Source organism: Cryptomeria japonica, chromosome 3 (genome assembly GCF_030272615.1).
Source record: "Cryptomeria japonica chromosome 3, Sugi_1.0, whole genome shotgun sequence".
Classification (NCBI taxonomy): Eukaryota; Viridiplantae; Streptophyta; class Pinopsida; order Cupressales; family Cupressaceae; genus Cryptomeria; species Cryptomeria japonica.
Window position 1 is genome coordinate 339,962,147 of NC_081407.1, and position 20,740 is coordinate 339,982,886.

The 20,740-nt window shown below is 36.9% G+C and overlaps 1 protein-coding gene across 1 annotated transcript; it reads right to left on the reverse strand.

The window, feature by feature from the left end:
- Positions 1 to 1,214: 1,214 nt before the first annotated feature.
- Positions 1,215 to 20,364, reverse strand: LOC131067200 (peroxiredoxin-2). The gene is made up of 3 exons (XM_058002148.2): positions 19,964 to 20,364; positions 1,973 to 2,052; positions 1,215 to 1,612 (listed from the first exon to the last, which is right to left on the reverse strand). Exons 1-3 carry the CDS (start codon positions 20,116 to 20,118, stop codon positions 1,353 to 1,355), a joined length of 495 nt encoding a protein of 164 aa, XP_057858131.1. The 5' UTR covers positions 20,119 to 20,364; the 3' UTR covers positions 1,215 to 1,352.
- Between the last annotated feature and the right edge of the window lie 376 nt (positions 20,365 to 20,740).

Below are 20,740 nucleotides of genomic sequence, written 5' to 3' on the forward strand. Positions count from 1 at the left end.
ATTATGATCCTTTAGAAATGAATGTTGAGGTATGTGGTCAAGGAGGGTATTCATAATTTTGATATCCATAAACAACACAAGGAGGTTTATCTAAGTTACATAACAAAAAATATAGGTCATTGGAAAAGCAACATGTCAAAAATTTAAGGAATCAAACATTGTAAACTCACAAGGAGAATGAAGAGGTCTATGTTGTGGAGTGATTTTTTGTGTTTCCGAAGATTCCTTAAAAGAAGGTACTAAATTATTGGTGGTTATATCCTTCTTTTGTAAAACCTTTGACTCAAGAGAGGGTGTGAGATATTATGGATAAGATTCAAGGAATAATGAAGGATTCGGATAAAGAGGTGAAGAATAAAAACCCAACTAGAGTTTATTATAATGATATTTAACTTATGATTCTCCTTTTAATGTTTTTTCTCTTGTTACAAATAATATTAGGTATATATTTTTTCCCTATAGTTAAACACATTATTAAACATTTATAATAGTTTATATTTTTGTTGTATGTGATTGCTAATATTTTTGCATACCAAATCTTTGTAAATTACTTAAATAATTTAATATATAATAAAAAAGATATTATCATATTTTCCTTTATGAAAAGCTTCATACATACATAACTAAAATAACTATGTTCTATTTTTTATATTGAAACTAAACCAACATAATAGTTTCAAAATATGGTAATCTAGTAGTAAATTCACTTCTTCAACACAAAATATGAAGAAAAAAAAATTTAAAAAGAGTGAATGTGACATGTACACCTAATAAAATAGGGTCAAAAATTAATTTGTTTGATAAATTTGATAGACTAGGTAAACATAAAACAAATCAAGAATAAGATAGATAATTTATCAAATAAATAATATAAATATTTTTCTTGCAAATTATATGCAATATAATTAAAGACCATATTCTCATTTGACATTTGATTGCACTAAGTAAAGATTCAACTTATGTTCAAGTGAAATTGAAAAATTTTAATAAGCAATACATAAATAAAAATTATTAATCGCTTCAATGTCAAATATTTTATAAAGAACCTAAAGCATTTAAATTAAAAGTGGCATTTGCTTGCACCAAGTAAAGATTCAAATTATATTCAAATGAAATTGAAAATTTTAAATAAACAATATATGAATAAAAATCATTAATCACTTCAATATCAAATATTTTATAGATAACCTATAGCATTTAATTTAAAAGTGACATAAAATTAAAATTTCATATATATATTTATATAAAATAATATATTCCTAGCATTCTAGTAATAATAAGTTTATTATTCCAAATATTAATAATAAGATTACTCTAAAATATTAATAAAATGACATGTAAACTATATCACTTTAAGCATCTAAATATTTGAGAATGTCTTCTGCACTCGAAACAGTGAAATCGCCACCTTCTTCTAGATTTGCAACCTTCACTTCAAGGTTGTCAGCAACCAAAGCAAACCTTCTAGATCGAATACCTAATCCCATGCTTGTCAAATCCAATTCCAAACCTAATGCATAAGTATACTTGGCAGAGCCATCTGCAAGGAACTTGACCTCCTTGTTTCCTGGGAATGTCTTTGCCCATTCTTTCATCACAAATGGATCGTTCACTAAAACACCAAGAAATAAATAATGTTATATTATTAGAAAAATGTGCTACTACAATCTATATGAATATTAACACAATAGTTGAAACTAACAAAACTAAAATAGCTCAAATTAAACAAGAATGTGATCCTAAAATTTATAAATTAAAACCATATTTAAATATATAGATTATTCTATTTATTTGTTAATCTTCAACTAAATGTCATTTCTATTCAATGATAAAAAGCTCTTATTTTCAAAATTAAATAAAATTTGTTTTGATCAATTTTAAATATATCTCATATATTATTGCACCCTAATTCTATACATTTATTCTTGAAATAAAATATAATGAAAAATGTTATAGTTAAAAACAACCATACCACTTATGCATATAATTTCTTCTATTCCTTTGGTCTTCAACTCTTGAGCCTTCTCAGTAAAGCTTGGAACATGTTTTAAGCTACAACAATAAAAAAAATGTCAATATCATAGATAAGAACTTTTAAAAATAAAATGATATTAACATAACAACTAATAATAATTTTTTGTTGGTATTGGCATAGTATAATGATTTGAATATGGTAGTGTGTGTGTTTTTGCCACTGAGGTTTGAATCTCATTCGAGTATTATTGTTGAGCATTTATATTGGGGTGATATTGGGGATGAGGTCCCTAATTTGTAACCTCACTAATTCATAACTTTGAGTAAAAACATTTAGCCCTCCTTAAAAAACATTAATCATTGTTTTTTGTAATCTAAAGTTGTCCAAAATTTAACTTGTTTTATAATACATCTAGATTCGAACATAATAAATTGAATTCAATTAAATATATATCAAAATTCTATTAAAATAAATTTTACATTTAATAGAATGACCTTAAGTAGCAAATAAATAAGATATTAATAAATTAAATTTATAATAGAATGTATAGTAAATGGATAACACCCCCAACTCTTTTGGTTCTTTCTAATTGAACATTTTACAATAGAGTGTCTTGGGGAAATCTAAGAGCCTTTGGATCTAGATGTGTCATATGGGAGCATAAAGAAACACTAATTGGAATTTCTTAAAAACGATGACGAAATTGAGTCACAAATTATTATATTGAGGATATATCTATCATAATTCAATATAAAACAAGAAAAAAAAATATTTTCATATCAAAGAAGATTTTATAGTCATAACAATTTTCTTTAATAGTTACTGAGAGGCCAATAAAATTGCAAATTTCCTCAGTGACTATTATGTAGATATACAAAATCACCTCATTTTGAGTAATTCGAGAGAATGATGGATTGGCCAAACTATTCCCTATAGCTACTTTCAAGTTTTTTGAATAAAAATATCTATAACAATGTTTTGTAAACTAGAAACTAGCTTCTTTGGTAAGTATTGTTGAAAAGATGCATTAGATGAATTTCACAATCTAATCCTACCTCTCTCCCCTTACCTAGATTATTGCTATGAATGAGAAACTAGTGCAAGAGGATTCATTAAATAGATTCTTCTCTTTGGTATGTATTGTTGAAAAGATGCATTAGAAGAATTTCAAACTCTAATCCTACCTCTCTTACCTTATGAATGAGAAACTAGTGCAAGAGCAATCATTGGATAGCCTCTTCTCTTTGGTAAATATTGTTGAAAAGATGCATTCGATAAATTTAAACTCTAATCCTACCTCTCTCCCCTTACCTTGACTATTTCTATGAATAAGCAACTAGTACAAGAGGGGTCATTAGATATCTCATTAGTGTGGCTAACCTTCTATTATTAGAAATGATAATGGTACAAGTCCAAATAAGACAACAAAAAGTACCAAACATATAAATTGCTCAAATTTTATATGGCTATATAGTATATATAAAGTAGGTCATATTTTTGCCTATATATGTTTAAGTCTTTTTTTCTTATCATTATTAGATAAACTTGCACAATCAAATGTAAGTTATGGTTTGGCAAAAAAAAACGTTTTGTTTTATTTTACATTTTTAAAATATTATAGAGATAATAATAGACCAATTCTAGTTAACAATTAAAAAAATTAAATTAAAAAGTGCATATTAACAAGCTTAAAATAATGGGGAGAGAATGGAGCTGGGAAGAACAGTAAGCGGCAATGGGAGAACTCAAAATTCAAATTCTCTGAAAGGCGGGAACTCTGGTTCCAATGGTGGGAGCGGCCAGAACGAAGTTGCTGGTCCTATGGGAGAGAAGGACAAGCCTTCGGATATTCCGAAGGCTGTTGACATTCCGCAGTCTGATGGTACTCTGCCAGAGAAGAAAGCTGGTTCTGGGTTTTCGGGGGAGGGGTCCAGTGGGGGTTCCAGCCCATGTGAAGTGCCCTTGGAGAACGGAAAAGAATCTAGAAAATGGTCATCCCTTTTTGGAACAAAACCATCTGGTAAATCCTCTTTACCTCCTGTCAAGAATATTTCTGATCCAACTGGTGGAAAGTTCGCTATCTCTATCCCTGATCTGGTTCTGGATCATAATATAAACAGCATGTCGAACTCCCTGATAGGCAAATTTATGGGTTCCCGCCCAAACATCGAAGTTGTTAGGGTTTACGTCTAACGGAAATGGGCTCTGAAGGGTAACGTTGAAATCTCAGCATTGCCTAAAGGCCTCCTTTCTTTTACTTTCTCGTGTGAAGAAGATAAACTAAGGATACTTTGTGGAAGTCCTTGGATGGTAGGAAGGACAGTCTTGGTCCTTTGGAAATGGCATCCGAATCTGAATATGAATGACTCTCTTTTGGCACAAGTTCCAGTTTGGGTAAAGTTACCAGGCTTGCCTCTTGAATATTGGGCAGAAAGTATCTTCTCAGGAATAGCAAGTTCCTTTGGTGAACTCCTCTCGATAGACCCAGTCATAGCATCTAAAAGGAGACTCACTCATGCTAGGTTTTGTGTAGGGATAGCTCATGATGCAGATATGCCGGAAAAGATAGATATAGTTTCAAAGTTGGGGACATGGAAACAACAAATAGAATATGAATCTATCCCCTTTGCCTGCTTTCATTGCAAGAAAGTAGGCCACTAGGCAAAATCTTGTCCTATCAAGCCTAAAGGAGAGCTCAAGCAGACTAAACCCCTAGGTGAAAGTAAAAAGGTTCCAGAAAAAAAGGTTTGGCAAGTTAAAAATTCAGAAAATAAGGAAGCTGACATTGTTGACAACAACTGTTTTGAACCCTTGGGGGAAAATAAGGAAGTGGTCTCCTCAACTTCCATCTCCAACCTTCCAATACAAGAAGTATTGAGGAAAGATTCAGCAAATGTTAACAACCCCGTGACAGAGCAGATCTGAATAGAGGAATTGAAAGAACAGACTATATCTTCAAAAGATATAGCCGAAGTGGTAATTGCTGACACTTTTACTGGTAAAGAAATGCAAAATAAAGAGGAACAACCTGAGGAAGGGGAGATCACTGACTCCCAAAAAGAGAAGACTAACTCATCCCCATTTATGAACAATACCGAAATGCAAGAAGCTCAAAAATGTACTATACTGGGTATAAACCTTTTAGATTCAGATCAAAATTTTAAAACAGTGAATAGTGCATCACATGATTCCATAACCCCTAAATGGGGCAATGAAGATGAAATATCCAAACTCCTCAGAAATTCTGAAGCGGTTCTTGAGAAAGAAGCTGACTAGAAAATTCCAAAATACAGGAACAAGAAAGGTTCCACTCCCTCGGCTTCACAACTTAGGAAATCCAGTAGAATTGCTCAAGTTGATGTTGGGTACATTTCCTCTTCCCCAGGGCGACCTTCTAACCACAAAGTTAGAGACAAGGAGGCCATTAAGAACATTGCAGATGGTACTCAGAAAACTCTTAAGGAGTTAGGAATCGGTAAGTAACTATGAAGATTATCTCTTGGAATATTAGGGGACTTAATAATCCTCATAAACATGATATTATTAGGAATATGATAAGGGACAGTAAACCTGATGTTTTTCTAATTCAAGAGACCAAAATGAGCAGAGAAAAAGTTGAAACTCTAAAGTTTTTTAAAAATGGAAGTATCAGTGGTGGAAGCTTGGAAGGTGCTTTAGGAGGTATAGCTACTATGTGGAATCTCAATAATATTAAAGGACGTGTTCTTATTCAAGAAAAAAAATTCTCTTGCATTAGATTTGATAATTTAAAAGATGGAACATCATGGGTCCTCACAAAATATATGCACCCAACACCTTGAAAGCCAGAAACTCCTTCTGGAAAAAACTTATTGAAACTAGGGACAGTTTCAAGAATTTCAATTGGCTGGTCATGGGAGACTTTAATACTCCTTTGAGAGAGGAGGAAAAGTTTGGTGGAAGCCCCTCTCAGTTTGAAAGTAGGTTGGCCCTAATGGATTTCATAAATACTCAGGTTCTCAACGATGTGGAGATACAGGGATGCAATTACACATAGTCTAATAGGAGAACTGGCAATGATCTTATCCAAGTTCCCCTTGACAGGGCTCTTATTTCTGATGACTGGTTTAAACATTATTTCTGCTCCCTATCTGCTCACATCCAGGTTGGGTCTGATCATTTTCCCATCACTCTCTTTGCTGATCCTATTAACAGAAGAAGACATTTTCCTTTTAGATTTGAAAAAATGTGGATTCATCACCCTGATATCACTTGTAATATTCAGAATTGGTGGAATATCCAAGTTGAGGGCACTGCTATGTACAGAGTTGTGAAGAAACTCAAAAGTGTTAAGGACAATATTAGAATCTGGAAATAAATCCAGTTTCGGGAACATATTTGAGGCCAAAGGTAAAGTCCAGGATGACCTCAAGAAAATACAGGTCCAAATTCAGAATGATGGTTTCTCTACTGTGTCTATTGCTGAAGAAAATGAGACCCTTAAAAAATACCATGAAATCATTGCTAAAGATGAAACTTTTTGGAAACAGAGATCAAGATGCACTTGGCTAAAGGAAGGAGATAGGAATACAAGATTCTTTCATATGTCGACTATCAAACATAAAGCGGCAAACAGGATCACTAAACTGGCAATGGACAGTAGGGAGCTGGTTAAGGAGGAAGAGATAAGGAATGAGGCCAAAAGGTACTTCTCGGATCTTCTGAGGAGGGATCATAGGTTGGATGTTGATGCTCAATCTTCCTTTCTTCAAAATATTCCTTGCCTCATTAATGAGCAGATGAATTCCTCCCTTTCTTCCATTCCTTCGATCATGGAAATAAAAAATGTTGTTTTTTCCTTTGATGGTAATAAAGCTCTCGGTTCAGATGGCTTCCCCATGTTCTTCTTCCAAGATTTCTGGGACATTGTAGGGAAAGATGTTTCCAACGGGGTTAAGGAATTTTTTGGGGCTAGAAGACTTTTGAAAGAAATTAATGGCACTTTCATTGCACTTATTCCCAAAATTCAAAGTGCTGACTCCATGGACAAGTTCAGACCAATTAGCTTATGTAACTCATTTTATAAGATTATCTCCAAGGTTCTTACTACAAGAATCCTGACTGTCCTTCCCTCTTTGATTAATCATCAGCAAAATGGTTTTGTCCCAAGAAGACAAATTCTTGACTCCATTATTACTGTCCATGAGAATATTCATTCTCTTGTAAGGGGTAAGAAACAGGGTCTCATCCTCAAGCTTGATCTCTCTAAGGCCTATGACCAGGTTGATTGGTCTTTTCTTATGAAGGTTCTTGTGGCTTATGGCTTCTCCTCCAAATGTGTTGACCTCTTCAGTCAGCTTATTACTTCAGCCTCTTTTGTTGTTCTTGTCAATGGATCACCATCCCCCTTCTTCCAAGCGTCTAGAGGATTGAGGCAAGGGGATCCCATTTCCCCTATCCTCTTCATTATTATGGCTGAATGTTTTGGTAGGTATATGGAAAGCATGGTGATGCGAGGATCTTTTAAGGGACTTCAACCTTCTTCAGCTGATCATACTTGTTCTCACCAACAGTTTGTGGACGATACCATTGTCATGGGGGAATCAAGTATCTCAAAAGCTAGAACTCTGAAGGACACTCTTTGTAAGTTTGCCTCTGCATCTGGTCAGCTCATTAATTGGGTCAAAAGTGAAGTTTTTTTCATCAATACTCCAGAGAGAAGACAACATAGAATCAGCAGAATTCTGGAATGTCGGATTGCTGATCTTCCTGCCACTTATCTTGGCCTCCCATTGGACATTGCTCCTCCTGACTCTTTTTGGAGCTCCCTGGTGGATAAATTTCATAAAAAGCTAGCTGGTTGGAAAGGAGCCCTTTTAAGTCAGGCTAGAAAGCTTCAACTTCTAAAGGCTTCCCTTCAAAGCATACCTATCTATGCCCTCAGCCTTTTCAGAATTCCAGTAAAGTATGCTGATGCTATTGAAAAAATTCAAAGAAATTTTCTCTGGTCAGGGGTTGAGGAAAAGAAAAGAATGTCTCTCGTGGCTTGGGATCAAGTATGCAGACTAAAAAGTAAAGGTGGTCTAGGACTGAGAAGAATCCGGACCCTAAATGAAGCTCTCCTATCTAAACAGGTTTGGAGAATGTTCCACTCAGATAGTGAATGGTGTAAAATCTGGAGAAGTAAGTATTCTCTTCTGTCCTCTTCTCTTTCCTCTTTTATCAATTCTGATATTAGCATGAATGGGTCCCATATCTGGAATCATGCCTCTAAGTGTAGAGACAGCATTGCTAAAGGGGTTATATAGAAAGTAGGCAATGGCAAGAAAATTAAATTCTGGGAAGATCCCTGGCTTTTCGATAAATCTTTGATTGACATCCCAGAATGGGCCCCTTATGCCTCCTCCTGTATTAGAACTTTTGGTCCTTTAGTTGAAGGGTATTGGATAGGAAATAAATGGCAGAATATTGTAAGTATCCACCCAAACCTTATTAAGCTTAAAAACCATCTGTCATCGGTCTGGTTGAATAAAGAGGAAGACTCCCTCATTTAGAAATATGAACCTAAAGGTAATATTATTGTCTCCTCTATGTATGGTGTTCTCTCCCCTGCCCCTTCTGAAAATCCTTTCTGGTCTAAAGCTTGGATTAAGGGTCTAGTCCCTAAAATCAATTTTTTCTATTGGACTATTCTTCAAAATAAAATCTTGACCTTAGATAACCTAAAGGGTAGAGGTTTTGCTTTCCCTAATAGATGTGCTCTGTGTCTTGAGGAGGAAGAGTCTGTCGACCATCTGGCCATCCACTGTTCCTATTATGCTTCTATCTAGGAAAGATTTCTTAAGAGTTTTTGCATTGATTGGGTATTTCCTAACACTATCAGTGATTTGTTCTACTCCTGGAATCATCATTGGTCTAACTCCTTTTTGAGAACTCTATGACAGCTATCTCTCCCTCACATTCTGTGGGGGTTATGGAAAGAAAGAAATAATCATATTTTCAGGGACAGTTCTCTTACTCAGGATATTGTTTTCCAGAAAATAAAATGGGCTATTGTGGAGAACATTAGGATCATTGGGGCCCCTTGCTTTTCGGCCAATCCTTTGGAATCTCATATTTTAAGTTCCTGGAGTTTGAAGATTGCTGACAGTTTTGATCCCAAGCAAAACAAAAGATTAGAAGCAAGATGGCAAACTCCCCCTCATGGTTGGTTCAAAGTCAATTTCGATGGTGCTGCAAAAGGTAATTCGGGCCCTACGAGATGTGGAGTTATTCTTAGAGATGATAAAGGTATATGTAAGGAAATGATTGTTGTTCCAATAGGAAGCCAAACAAACCACAAGGCAGAAGCTATGGCAGCTCTCCAAGGCATTCTCCTCACAAAAAGATGGAAATGCCCCTGCCTATGGATTGAAGGGGACTCTAACAACATCATTAAATGCCTCAAGGGGACCTCTAAGCCCTCATGGTATATCAATAACATTATAAAGGCTGCTAGAGACCTCATTAACACTTTTGAGAAAAGTTTCATATCTCATATTTACCGTGAAGCTAATGGTTCTGCTGACTGGACAGCCAATGTGGCGGTCAATCAAAGATGAATTGATTACTTGGAAGGGAGAACAGGGCCTCCAAGAGGATGTCAGATTAATCATTTTTAAGGAGCGATATAATAGCACCCCAAAGATCATTAATGGTCAAAATAATAATGAAACAGATTAAAAGGAGTGCTTCGAGCTATTCTAATATTGTCAATACCAGTTTCGAGATTCTGGAAACTATCAGCAGAACCCAGTTTCTGAAAATTATCAGCAGAATCCAGACTCTGGAAACTATCAATAGGAAAACTATCAGCAGAACCTAGTTTCTGGAAAGTATCAGCAGAATTCAGACTCTGGAAACTATCAGCAGGAAAACTATTAGCAGAACCCAGTTTCTGGAAATTATCAACAGAATCCAGATTCTGTTGATATCAGCAGAACCCAGACTCTGGAAACTATCAACAGAATTCAGATTCTGGAAACTATCAGCATTGGCGAAGGAAAGTCTACTGCAGATTATGTGGAGGATTTGACCAAAACTATTGCTAGAGCTGAAAATATGAGAGAATCCAACCTCAGATTTGAGCAAATTGAGAAAGATCTGATTGAGAGGAAAGTTAATGCCAATGCTATGGATCAAACAATGACGGAAACTGTCAATAAAGTTAGCAAAATTGAAGAATGGCTTAAAATTATCACCGAGCAAAGCTTAAACATTCTGAAGGCCTCTGTTGGCAAAACCAAAACCCTCATCAGCAATTTGGAGGAGAAGGATACCCTGGAAATTGACCCTGACACTGAAGGAACAGGAGATTTTCAAGGACCCAGAACAAGAACTAGTGGTAAAAAGAAGGAGAAGAAGCCAAATAAGGACTTGGATAAACTTAAAGCTGCTTTGGCCAACTACAACCAACTAATGATTAAGGCAGAGGACCTCCTGAAGGCCTTATAATTGTGCAGTGTTATTTCTGGTTTCTTCATTTTGTTGTTTCTGCCCTCTGCTGTCCTTTCTGTTTACTGGCTTTATTGCCAGTCTTTGTTTTAGTTGTTCTTTCTTGGTCTGGATTCTCTTTGATGATCCTATTTAATCTCCTTTGTTAAAGGTTTCAGGTCCTTAAAACTTGTTTTTCCTATTAATCAGAACAAGCTTAAAATAATGAAACTGCTTTCATTCAAATTTTTATCTTATAAATTGTTAAAAAAAATATTATTATTTTTGTTATGAGATTTAATCTCAAACTTATATCATTTTACAATTCAATTGATGCTAAATAAATGTTTCTAATTGTAATATTCTAAAGTTTTTCAACTAAATTTATTACAAAATAAAAATAATAATAATATCTATATCCATGTTTATATAAAAAAAAATTATCAACTAAAAGAATTTTCTTTAATAAAAGAGATGGACAATACATCTAGATCATGACATCTTAAAAGTTTTTCTGCATAATTTGACAATCCATATTTTGTTGATGCATTTTCTAATTTTGGTGTGATAATCCATATTTTGGATCAGTGTTTGAATAATGGACTACTTAGAGGTCCATATGTGTGTTTGATAGTCATTTGAAGGATGATTACCACCAAGATTGTTTGTTTTCCCAAATTTGGCTTATGAGCCCTTGTAAGCCTAAAATGGCATAAATTTACATTATGATATAAAACGTCTTGTAAAACCTCATTAGGCATTTAGACATGTCATTTTGATGTTAGGGAGTCATCCTAGGAGGTTTAGTATGAGTAGAAATGCATAAAAGGCAAAAATGCACATTTGAGCAAAAGTTGTCACTGTTGCTTGACAACTTTTTGCAACTTTTTGAGCAACTTTGCATTTTTTAGCAAATCGGTGGTTAGGAAACCGATGAAGAGTTGGTTATGACCAAAATGGAATATAAAATTCTTTTACAATGATTGTACACAGGTTGTAAAATCCAAGAGCAAGATTGAATCAAATTTGAAGCCAATTTCCAGATTTTGCCATATATTTTGTAATTTTTGGTAGCAGTAGTTCGTACCAAATGGATTGATCTTGTTACTATTATTTCATGGTAGTTTTGTGGATGCTATTGTGTTGTTCAAGGAGTGTTTGTATCCTCTCTTAGTGCAGATTTGAATTGTGTTTACAAATTGTCTTTCATTGTATTGCTCTCGGTCTGAGCAAGGGTTCAAGAGCCTAGTCATGGTTCCAACTTGAAATCCCTTGAGTTTTTCTCTATGACCCTTGGGATTCAAGTCATGGAACCCTTGTACAATGTATATACTTTTTGGAATGACCTGGAAGTTGTTGGAAATCAACTTGTTATAATTTTCTAGGCGAGTTCTACCATAGCCCAGCTAGGAATATGACTATCAATTTTGTATTTGCTTGCAGGGATGAGCAGTTGTGAATGTGCCAAGTGTTTGGCATGGAAGTGTCATACAAGGCAGAGTCTAAGTGAAGAGGTGGAGGTGTGATAGGGTGTTGAAGCCATTAAAACCTTTGGAGAAGACTGCTAACTCGTAACCCCTCAAAAGTGCCATTTTTGGGATCCGTACCAGTACGAATAGACCAAACAGCATGCCCTAGTAGATCCAAAAGTTTGTCCAAAAGGGTACTCGAATCACCAAAGGTGTTGGGAGGTTCTTTGAAATTTTTCTGAGCATTTGCCCAAAAACCGGCAAGGTAGGGCTAATTGGGGCTCTAGGGCTAGTAGGCCTAGAAAGTAGGAGGAAAAGGGAGCGATGAGGAAATGGTGAGAAACCAATTGAAGAACCACTTGAATGGAGTTGAAACACCTCTAAGACACCCCCTAAAACCTCTGCAAGTATATGTTGGAGGTTGGATGATCTAATGGTTGGATTTACTCTTGTGAAACCTAGCCATGCTTGAGAGCAACTATAGCAAACGACTTGATAGGGAGCACTCCAACAGAGTTTGATTGTTTGACTTGTTAATGGACAAGGGAAGAGTGATGGAAGCCCACTAAAGCATCCTTTACCTACCTATTGATCTAGGTGTGACTCTCTTTGAGAACCTCTCCCCATCAAAGTGGTATCAAAGCAAGCTAAGATTTGGGAAGAAGTCAGTTCATGTCAGAGACTGAGTCAGTAGGAGGAAATAGCCTCAGGATGGTCACCAATGCAGAGTTAGCCAAGAAGGTAGAAGATCAAGAGGAAGAGAATAGACTCCTCGAGGTAAGATTGCAACAGTTGGGGAGCAAACTAGACGTAGTTGAAGACAAGACTGAGAAGGTAACAATCAAAATCAATGAAGGGAAGGGTAAAGAAGTAATAGAAGAGGATGGCACACCTGAACCAAATCCTATTCTACCTAAATAACCTTTCCTTAGAGCCATCAAAGCCTTAGGAGGGAAGTCCCTAGAAGGCGTGCCACTTTTTTGTGGAAAAATGGAACCAGAAGTAGTCATGGAATGGATTGAAGGATTGGAGAATCACTTTGAATGTGATGGGATTAGTGAAGCACAAAAGGTGAAGGTAGCCAAATCTAGATTGAGAGGAGCAACTTTGACTTGGTGGAAGTTCATCCAAGAGGAGAGACAAAAGGAGGGTAAGAACCAAATAGCCACTTGGAAAGGAATGCTAGCCAGGGTGAGAGAAGCCTATATCCCTGAAGACTATGAAATTCAATTGCACAAGAGGAGACAAAACTTGAGACAAAGAGAACTAGATGTGAGCAGCTACACTAAGGAATTTTAGAAGTTGTGTCTGAGGTCTAAGGTGGTGGAAGATGAAAGCATCAAGGTAGTCAGGTACTTGAATGGCTTGAGATGGAATATACAAGAAGAGTTAAGTTTTTTGTGTCATAGTACCGTTCATAAGTGTTATCAATTGGCACTCAAGGTGGAAGAAAAGAGTAAAAAGAAACAAAAACAAAGCAACAGAGGTAGAGGTAGGGGAAGAAATGGCAGAGAACATAGAGGTAGCTATGGTGGAAAAAGTGTAGACCAAAGATCCCAAGGGGAATCCAAGTTGGTAGAGCAGAGTGGGGATTCCAATAGCAAGAGCAGCTATAGAGGAAGGGGATCTAGCAACTCTAGTAGAGGAAGATCTAGTGGATCAGGAAGAGGGTCCTATTTCGCCACAATGAAGTGCTACAATTGTCATCAACTGGGACACTTGGCCTACAGATGTCCTGAGAAGTCTTTTTCATCTCAAGGAGGTGAGAGGAGAGTAAGTTATATTCAAGAAGATGAAAAGGGATATCAGAAAATGTGTGGAGCAATGTGTGGTTTGTCAAAGAGCCAAGGGTACTTCTTCTAATGTTGGTCTCTATCAGCCTTTACCTATCCCTAACCGGCCATGGGAGTGTGTAAGTATGGATTTTGTTGTTGGTTTGCCTAAGACCAAATCAAGATTTGATAGCATCTATGTTGTGGCAGATAGATTTAGCAAAATGGCCCATTTTATTCCATGTAAGGTGACTCATGATGCTAGCCATATTGATCACTTGTTTTTCAAGGAAGTCATTAAGATTCATGGCTTACCTATCAGTATAGTATCAGATAGAGATGCAAAATTTATTGGTCATTTTTGGAAGACTTTATGGCAAAGATTAGGTACTAACTTGTCTTTCAATTCAGCCTATCATCCCCAAACAGATGGCCAAAAAGAGGTGGTTAATAAAACACTTGGAAACCTTCTTAGATGTTTGACAAAGGAGTATGGACAAGCTTGGGATCAGATCATCCATCAAGTTGAGTTTGCCTACAATGACAGTGTGAATAGATCAACCGGTAAGAGCCCTTTTGAGATAGTTTATGGCCTTCATCCCAGAGGTGTTTTGGAGCTCAGAGATATTGGGAAAATGGGACAGCAGAGTGGACATGTTATGTACATGGCTCAATCCATGCAAGAGATTCATGAGCAGGTTAGGAAAGCATTACTAGACACCTCTCAAAGGATCAAAGAAAAAGTAGATGAAAAGAGAAAGGATATACAATTTGTTGTTGGGGACTTGGTCATGGTTCATTTGAATAAAGAAAGGCTTCAGAAAGGTGTCCCTAGTAAACTTCAAATGAGGAGGATTGGACCTTGTAAGGTCTTGGCTAAGTATGGAAACAATGTCTACAAACTTGACCTACCCAGACACATGGCTTTATCTCCTCTATTTAATGTTGCGGACTTGGTGTAGTATAAGGGCACACTTCCAGAGAAATGTAGCAAAGTCTCAGAGGTCTCTCAAGCACTTTCAGACCTACCCTTACCACCTACAACCATGCCACAAGCCGAGAAAGTATTGGATTCTAGAATTCCCAAGAAGACAAGGCACACTGCCTATATGGAGCATTTGGTCAAATGGCAGCAACTTCCAACATATGAAGCTACTTGGGTATCTGAAGAAGACTTTTCTAAGCTTGGCATTCCCCTTTCTTTATTGCCTCAAGGAGTCACTTGACTTCTTTCTCATTGGGGGAGTATGATGCAGGGCACCTAGCTTTTAACCAATTTGTTGATACATTTTCAAATTTTGGTGTGATAATCCATATTTTGGATCAGTGTTTGAATAATGGACTACTTAGAGGTCCACATGTGTGTTTGATAGTCATTTGAAGGATGATTGTCACCAAGGTTGTTTGTTTTCCCAAATTTGGCCTATGAGCCCTTGTAAGCCTAAAATGGCATAAATTTGCATTATGATGTAAAATGTCTTGTAAAACCTCATTAGGCATTTAGACATGTCATTTTGATGTTAGGGAGTCATCCTAGGAGGTTTAATATGAGTAGAAATGCATAAAAGGCAAAAATGCACATTTGAGCAAAAGTTGTCATTGTTGCTTGACAACTTTTTGCAATTTTTTGAGCAAATTGGTCGTTAGGCAACCGATGAAGAGTTGATTATGACCAAAATGGCATATAAAATGCTTTTAGAATGATTGTACATGGGTTGTAAAATCCAAGAGGAATCAAATTTGAAGACAATTTCTAGATTTTGCCATATATTTTGTATTTTTTGGTAGCAGCAGTCCGTACCAAATGGATGATCTTGTTACTGTTATTTCATGGTAGTTTTGTGGATTCTATTGTGTTGCTCATGGAGTGTTTGTATCCTCTCTTAGTGCAGATTTGAAGTGTGTTTACAAATTGTCTTTCATTGTATTGCTCTCGGTCTGAGCAAGGGTTCAAGAGCCCAGTCATAGTTCCAACTTGAAATCCCTCGAGTTTTTCTCTATGACCCTTGGGATTCAAGTCATGGAACTCTTGTACAGTGTATATACTTTTTGGAATGGCCTAGAAGTTGTTGGAGAGCAACTTGTTATCATTTTCTAGGCGGGCTCTACCATAGCCCGGCTAGGAATATGATTGTCGATTTTGTATTTGTTGGCAGGGATGAGCAATTGTGAATGTGCCAAGTGTTTGGCATGGAAGTGTGATGCAAGGCAGAGTCTAAGTGAAGAGGTGGAGGTGTGACAGGGTGTTGAAGCCATTAAAACCTTTGGAGAAGACTACTAACCCATAACCACTCAAAAGTGCCTTTTTTGGGACCCGTACCAGTGCTGATAGACCAGACAGCCTGCCCTAGTAGATCCAAAAGTTTATCTAAAAGGGTACTTGAATCACCAAAGGTGTTGGGAGGTTCTTTGAAATTTTTTTGAGCATTTGCCCAAAAACCGGCAAGGTAGGGCTAATTGGGGCTCTAGGGCTAGTAGGCCTAGAAAGTAGGAGGAAAAGGGAGCGATGAGGAAATGGTGAGAAACCAATTGAAGAACCACTTGAATGGAGTTGAAACACCTCTAAGACACCCCTAAAACCCCTGCAAGTATATGTCGGAGGTTGGATGATCTAATGGTTGGATTTACTCTTGTGAATCCTAGCCATGCTTGAGAGCAACTATAGCAAACAACTTGATAGGGAGCACTCCAAGAGATTTTGATTGTTGGACTTGTTAATAGACAAGGGAAGAGTGATGGAAGCCCACTAAAACATCATTTACCTACCTATTGATCCAGGTGTGACTCTCTTTGAGAACCTCTCCCCATCAGGAACCTCTAGCCTTTTTTGGGATGATCCATGGGGAGGATATCCTAGCATTGCAAACTCTCTTAACATTCCAACAACAGAGCACTGGCTTAAGCAACAGTGGGGATCCTGATTCAGTGACTATATAGTGTTGGAAAGGACCTCTAACATGCAAGGATGGAGTTGGAAGTCTATGGAAGGATTGCTTATTCGAGTCGCTGAAGTAAAACAACTTTTAGATCTGATAAAAGTAAGAAATATCAACCCTAGAAGACGGAAAGATACTCTAATTTGGGCCTCCTCGAAAACAGGTCAGTATGATACTAAAGATGGCTACAGAGTTCTAGTCAAGTCCCCAAATCAAGACAAACAGGACATTCCAGTTAGGCTCTTTTGGAGTAGTAAGATCATTCCAAAAGCAGGGATTTTTGCATGGTTAGCTTTCAAAAAAAAGAATTCTTACGGCATAAAAGTTTACAAAAATAGGTTATGAAGGGCCTTCTAGATGCATCATGTGTAAAGCCCATGCAGAGACAGTCGACCATCTTCTTTGAATTGCCCCTTTGCCTCAAAATGTTGGCGATGGCTTTGTGCAAAATTGGGGTGGATATCAGCTTTGCCTAATGACATAATTTCCCTTTTTCAATGTTGGCCTCTCTCTTTGAAGGAAAGCACTTTGAGTCAGATTATGGAAGTTCCCCCATCCTGCCTTGTTTGGGAAATTTGGAAAGAAAGGAATTGAAGGCTCTTTGATAATAAAGCCAGGAGATTTGAATCAGTCCTAAACTCAATTGAAACTTCAAATGTTGAGACAGTAAATTGCAAATTAGCTTTCTCAACAGACTCTTCCAAAATTTTCTCTTCTTGGGATGAAAGTATAAGAAAAAACTAGCAGGGAATCAAGATTCTTTCTTCCTTTGGGCAAAAATTAAAGACTAGAAAGGAATCTATTTGGACTCCTCCTAAGCACGGATGGTTAAAATTAAATTTTGATGGAGCTTCCAAAGGTAACGCAGGCCCCTCAAGCATAGGATATGTGATTAGAGACCACTCAGGGTCAATCATTGGGAAAATGGCCAAGTCAATGCCACCGGACACCAATAATATAACAGAATTTAAAGCTTTACTGTTAGAATTACTGGATTGCATCAATCATGGGTTAAGAAACATCATAATGGAGGAAGATTCAGAGATAGCAATCAATGCAATCAAATTGCAGAAAACCCCAAACTAGCGACTACAGGCAAATCTGGATAGCATATCTGAAAATCTGGCGAAGCTAGAGCAATATGAGGCTAAGCATATCTTCAGAGAAGCGAACACAGAGGCAGATGCTCTCTCAAAATCTGCAGCAGAAAGCATTTCTATTCATTGGTGGAAACATGGAGGTAATCAGCAACGCTAACCTTTAGAGGTTTTAATTCCGCAGCAATGGTTTCTTTTGTTTTGATGTGAGCATGGTAGGATTTCTCAAAGCAACCAAAAATGCCCAGTAGAACCTTTCCTTTTCATATTTTCAAACTTAATCCTTGGCGTTAAAGTTTGGGGAACGACTACTTTTTTGAATTCAAACTTTTCCGCCAACTCCAAGAGATGAACAAACATGCCAGCGGTGACGTCATTTATTTTTGTTCTTGATAAAATATAATTGTCCCACTCGCCTCCTGAAAAGCCAACTTGCGGTAGTCGTCATTCTTAGTACGAGGCATGCGTTGTCCACGAGATAGACATCAACTCATCAACCGGGAGATTTGACATGATTAGGGACATATATCATTTGCCACCTTTGCAAGCGAATTCATTGAAGGCATTTCTCATAAATGCATGTTGAAGAAAATGTCACCAAGCCTTTGCTAAGCTTTCTTTGCAAGTGCACTCAAAATAGGTTAAACTGATTTCGACCCTCAACAACCATCAAGGTGACAAAGAATCTGGAAGCCCTGTCTGGTGAGGAGCCGTTTGGGTTCATAATGAGCATCTATCCAAGGCCAATTTCATGCTTTGGTGCAAACACTCCCATCTCCCTTTCGGCTTCCACCCGACAAGTTTCATTCAGAAAAATCACAGATTTAAGACTGAAGAGGCTACTGCTTTATCCAGAGCCAACAGTCATCCTGGCTATAAAGTCCATCCTGGGCAGTGGACATATTAGCAGGGAGGAATACCCCTGTGACAACACTACTATTTCATCTAGATTTGTTGTCTCTCTCATGGACTTGAAGCTAGATAAACAAGCAGTTTGGACCCTCACAAAGAGGCTTTTCCCAAATGACATCCTGTTGGAATTGCAAGAGATCCTTAATAAAGCACGTCATGATTCATGGGCTCCTCAGGTGAGTGAAAGAATTTTATTCAACATTCCCGGGGAACTTATCAAATTCTATCATTTTCTGCTCGACCTTTAAGGCAAGGACCTTGACAAGCATAGATCATTTGCAGGTATGGGACTTAGATTTCTCAAATGGCGCTACCTCGAAGAGAATCCGGAAGAATTGGGCAGGGAGGAAGAACTCCTTGAATTTGCTAGGCTGAATGGAATCTTGCCCCCAAAAGCAGAAGAAGAGGAACCCCACACAGAACAGACCAGGCGAGGTGGTGGTAGAGGTTCGAGTCGTGGTTCTGGCCGGGGCCAAGGACGGCCTCCGAGCAAAGGTCATGGAAAAGGCAGAGCCTCAATGCCCCCTGCTGAGCCAGAAGAAGATCCTTAAACAGATAGATTTCTCATGCTGGTTGTTTTCCTTTGAGATGTTGCTAAGCCTTAAGTTGGTTGTTGGGTTTTCAAGTTTTTTAGAAAAATTTAAGATAATCTTTGTTAAAGTTAAACTCACAAATACTCTGATAAGTTTTTGATTATCGTTGCTCTAAACTCTGAAGGTCTTTTGAATTGATAAAAAAATTGTATAAGGTCTATTGCTTTTTAAGATAAACTCGTTTTCATACCGAACTCTGAATTTTGTGGACATTGAACCTAGTTTCCCTCTCTCTTATTCAGGGATTGGTTTCAAATATCTGTCTTAGACCCTCTGGTTTTTTTTTGGAATCCTAGATCTTTATGCTATAATCTTTTTCAACAATTAATATATAAATTTGACTCTGCCTCTATTGATCGAAAAAAAAAAAAAAATTCAGAGAATAAACATGACTAAAGTATGAAACCTATATGAAAGAAAACAATTTTAAAAAAAACAAAACAGAAATGAGATCTATGTAAAAATACAATAACCTCTGTCGAAGTCCAGAAAATAAATTTATAGAATTCATCTAAAAAAATTTAAAATCAAACTCATTTATAGAATTCATCTAAATAATTTTAAAATCAAATTCATTAATCTAGAATAACTAAATATCAAGATCAGAACATGTAAGCCTGGGGTTTCAGTCCCTTGGCAGCGGCAATTTAGCCGAAGGTCTGTGATTAAAGAGATCTGGAAATGTCTAGTTACAAAAACCTTTGGCTCTAAATTTAAAAGTAAAAGAACAAAATGAAGAAGACAGTTTGAAATGCCACCTGCAGGTAGGAGTGAAGGCGCCAGGCACACCGAAAAGAATAACCTTTTTGCCTGCAGCAAGAGAGTGAATAGACACTTGCTGAAGGTTGTCCTCTGCATCAAAGTAGCCGAGGGTTCCATCTGGAATCTTGTCGCCAACAGCAATGGGAGCCATAGTAAACAGAGTGAGATTCGATCTCTTGACCTTGACAAATTCAAATTAGCTCAATACTATCAGAGAAGCTTCAACGATTGCCTGTAGTGAATTTGCTCTGCAGCAAATGGCCTTATATGGCATTTGAAAGACACAAATCATAGATTAATTTCAATGAGATTTGGTGTCCGTGACATCGGTGAGTGAAGAGCATCTTTGATTTCAAGGCGAGATGAAGGGGAAAAAACATGGATAAGCATAAACTAAATAGTAAAATATAACTAAACGCTACTTTTTTTAAGGAGCATAGGCCGGCATTAGATGCCAAAAGAATTGACCATTTCTTTAGTCTCATTCTAGAAGCTTCTAGCTTTTGGGACAAGTCTGTTATGTGGAGCTTTTAGTGAAACATAGAAGACAAGTGTCGTCCGGGGAATAATTTGTGTTCCAGCTTTTGGGACAAGTCTGTTATGTGGAGCTTTTAGTGAAACACAGAAGACAAGTGTCGTCGGGGGAATAATTTGTATTATTTAATATTTTTAAATAATTTAATTTTTTTTAAGTATTTTATTTGGAGTTGTAAGTGGTGAGGTTATAAATGGGGACCTCATCTTCATTTAAACATTTAACAATACCATCCTAT

Coding starts and splice junctions, on each gene's coding strand:
- LOC131067200 (XM_058002148.2), bottom strand. CDS start 20,118: ATGGCTCCCATTGCTGTTGGCGACAAGATTCCAGATGGAACCCTCGGC. Junction 2,053..19,963: donor GCCTTCACTCCTACCTGCAG/GTGGCATTTCAA, acceptor TTATTGTTGTAG/CTTAAAACATGTTCCAAGCT. Junction 1,613..1,972: donor AGAAATTATATGCATAAGTG/GTATGGTTGTTT, acceptor TTGGTGTTTTAG/TGAACGATCCATTTGTGATG.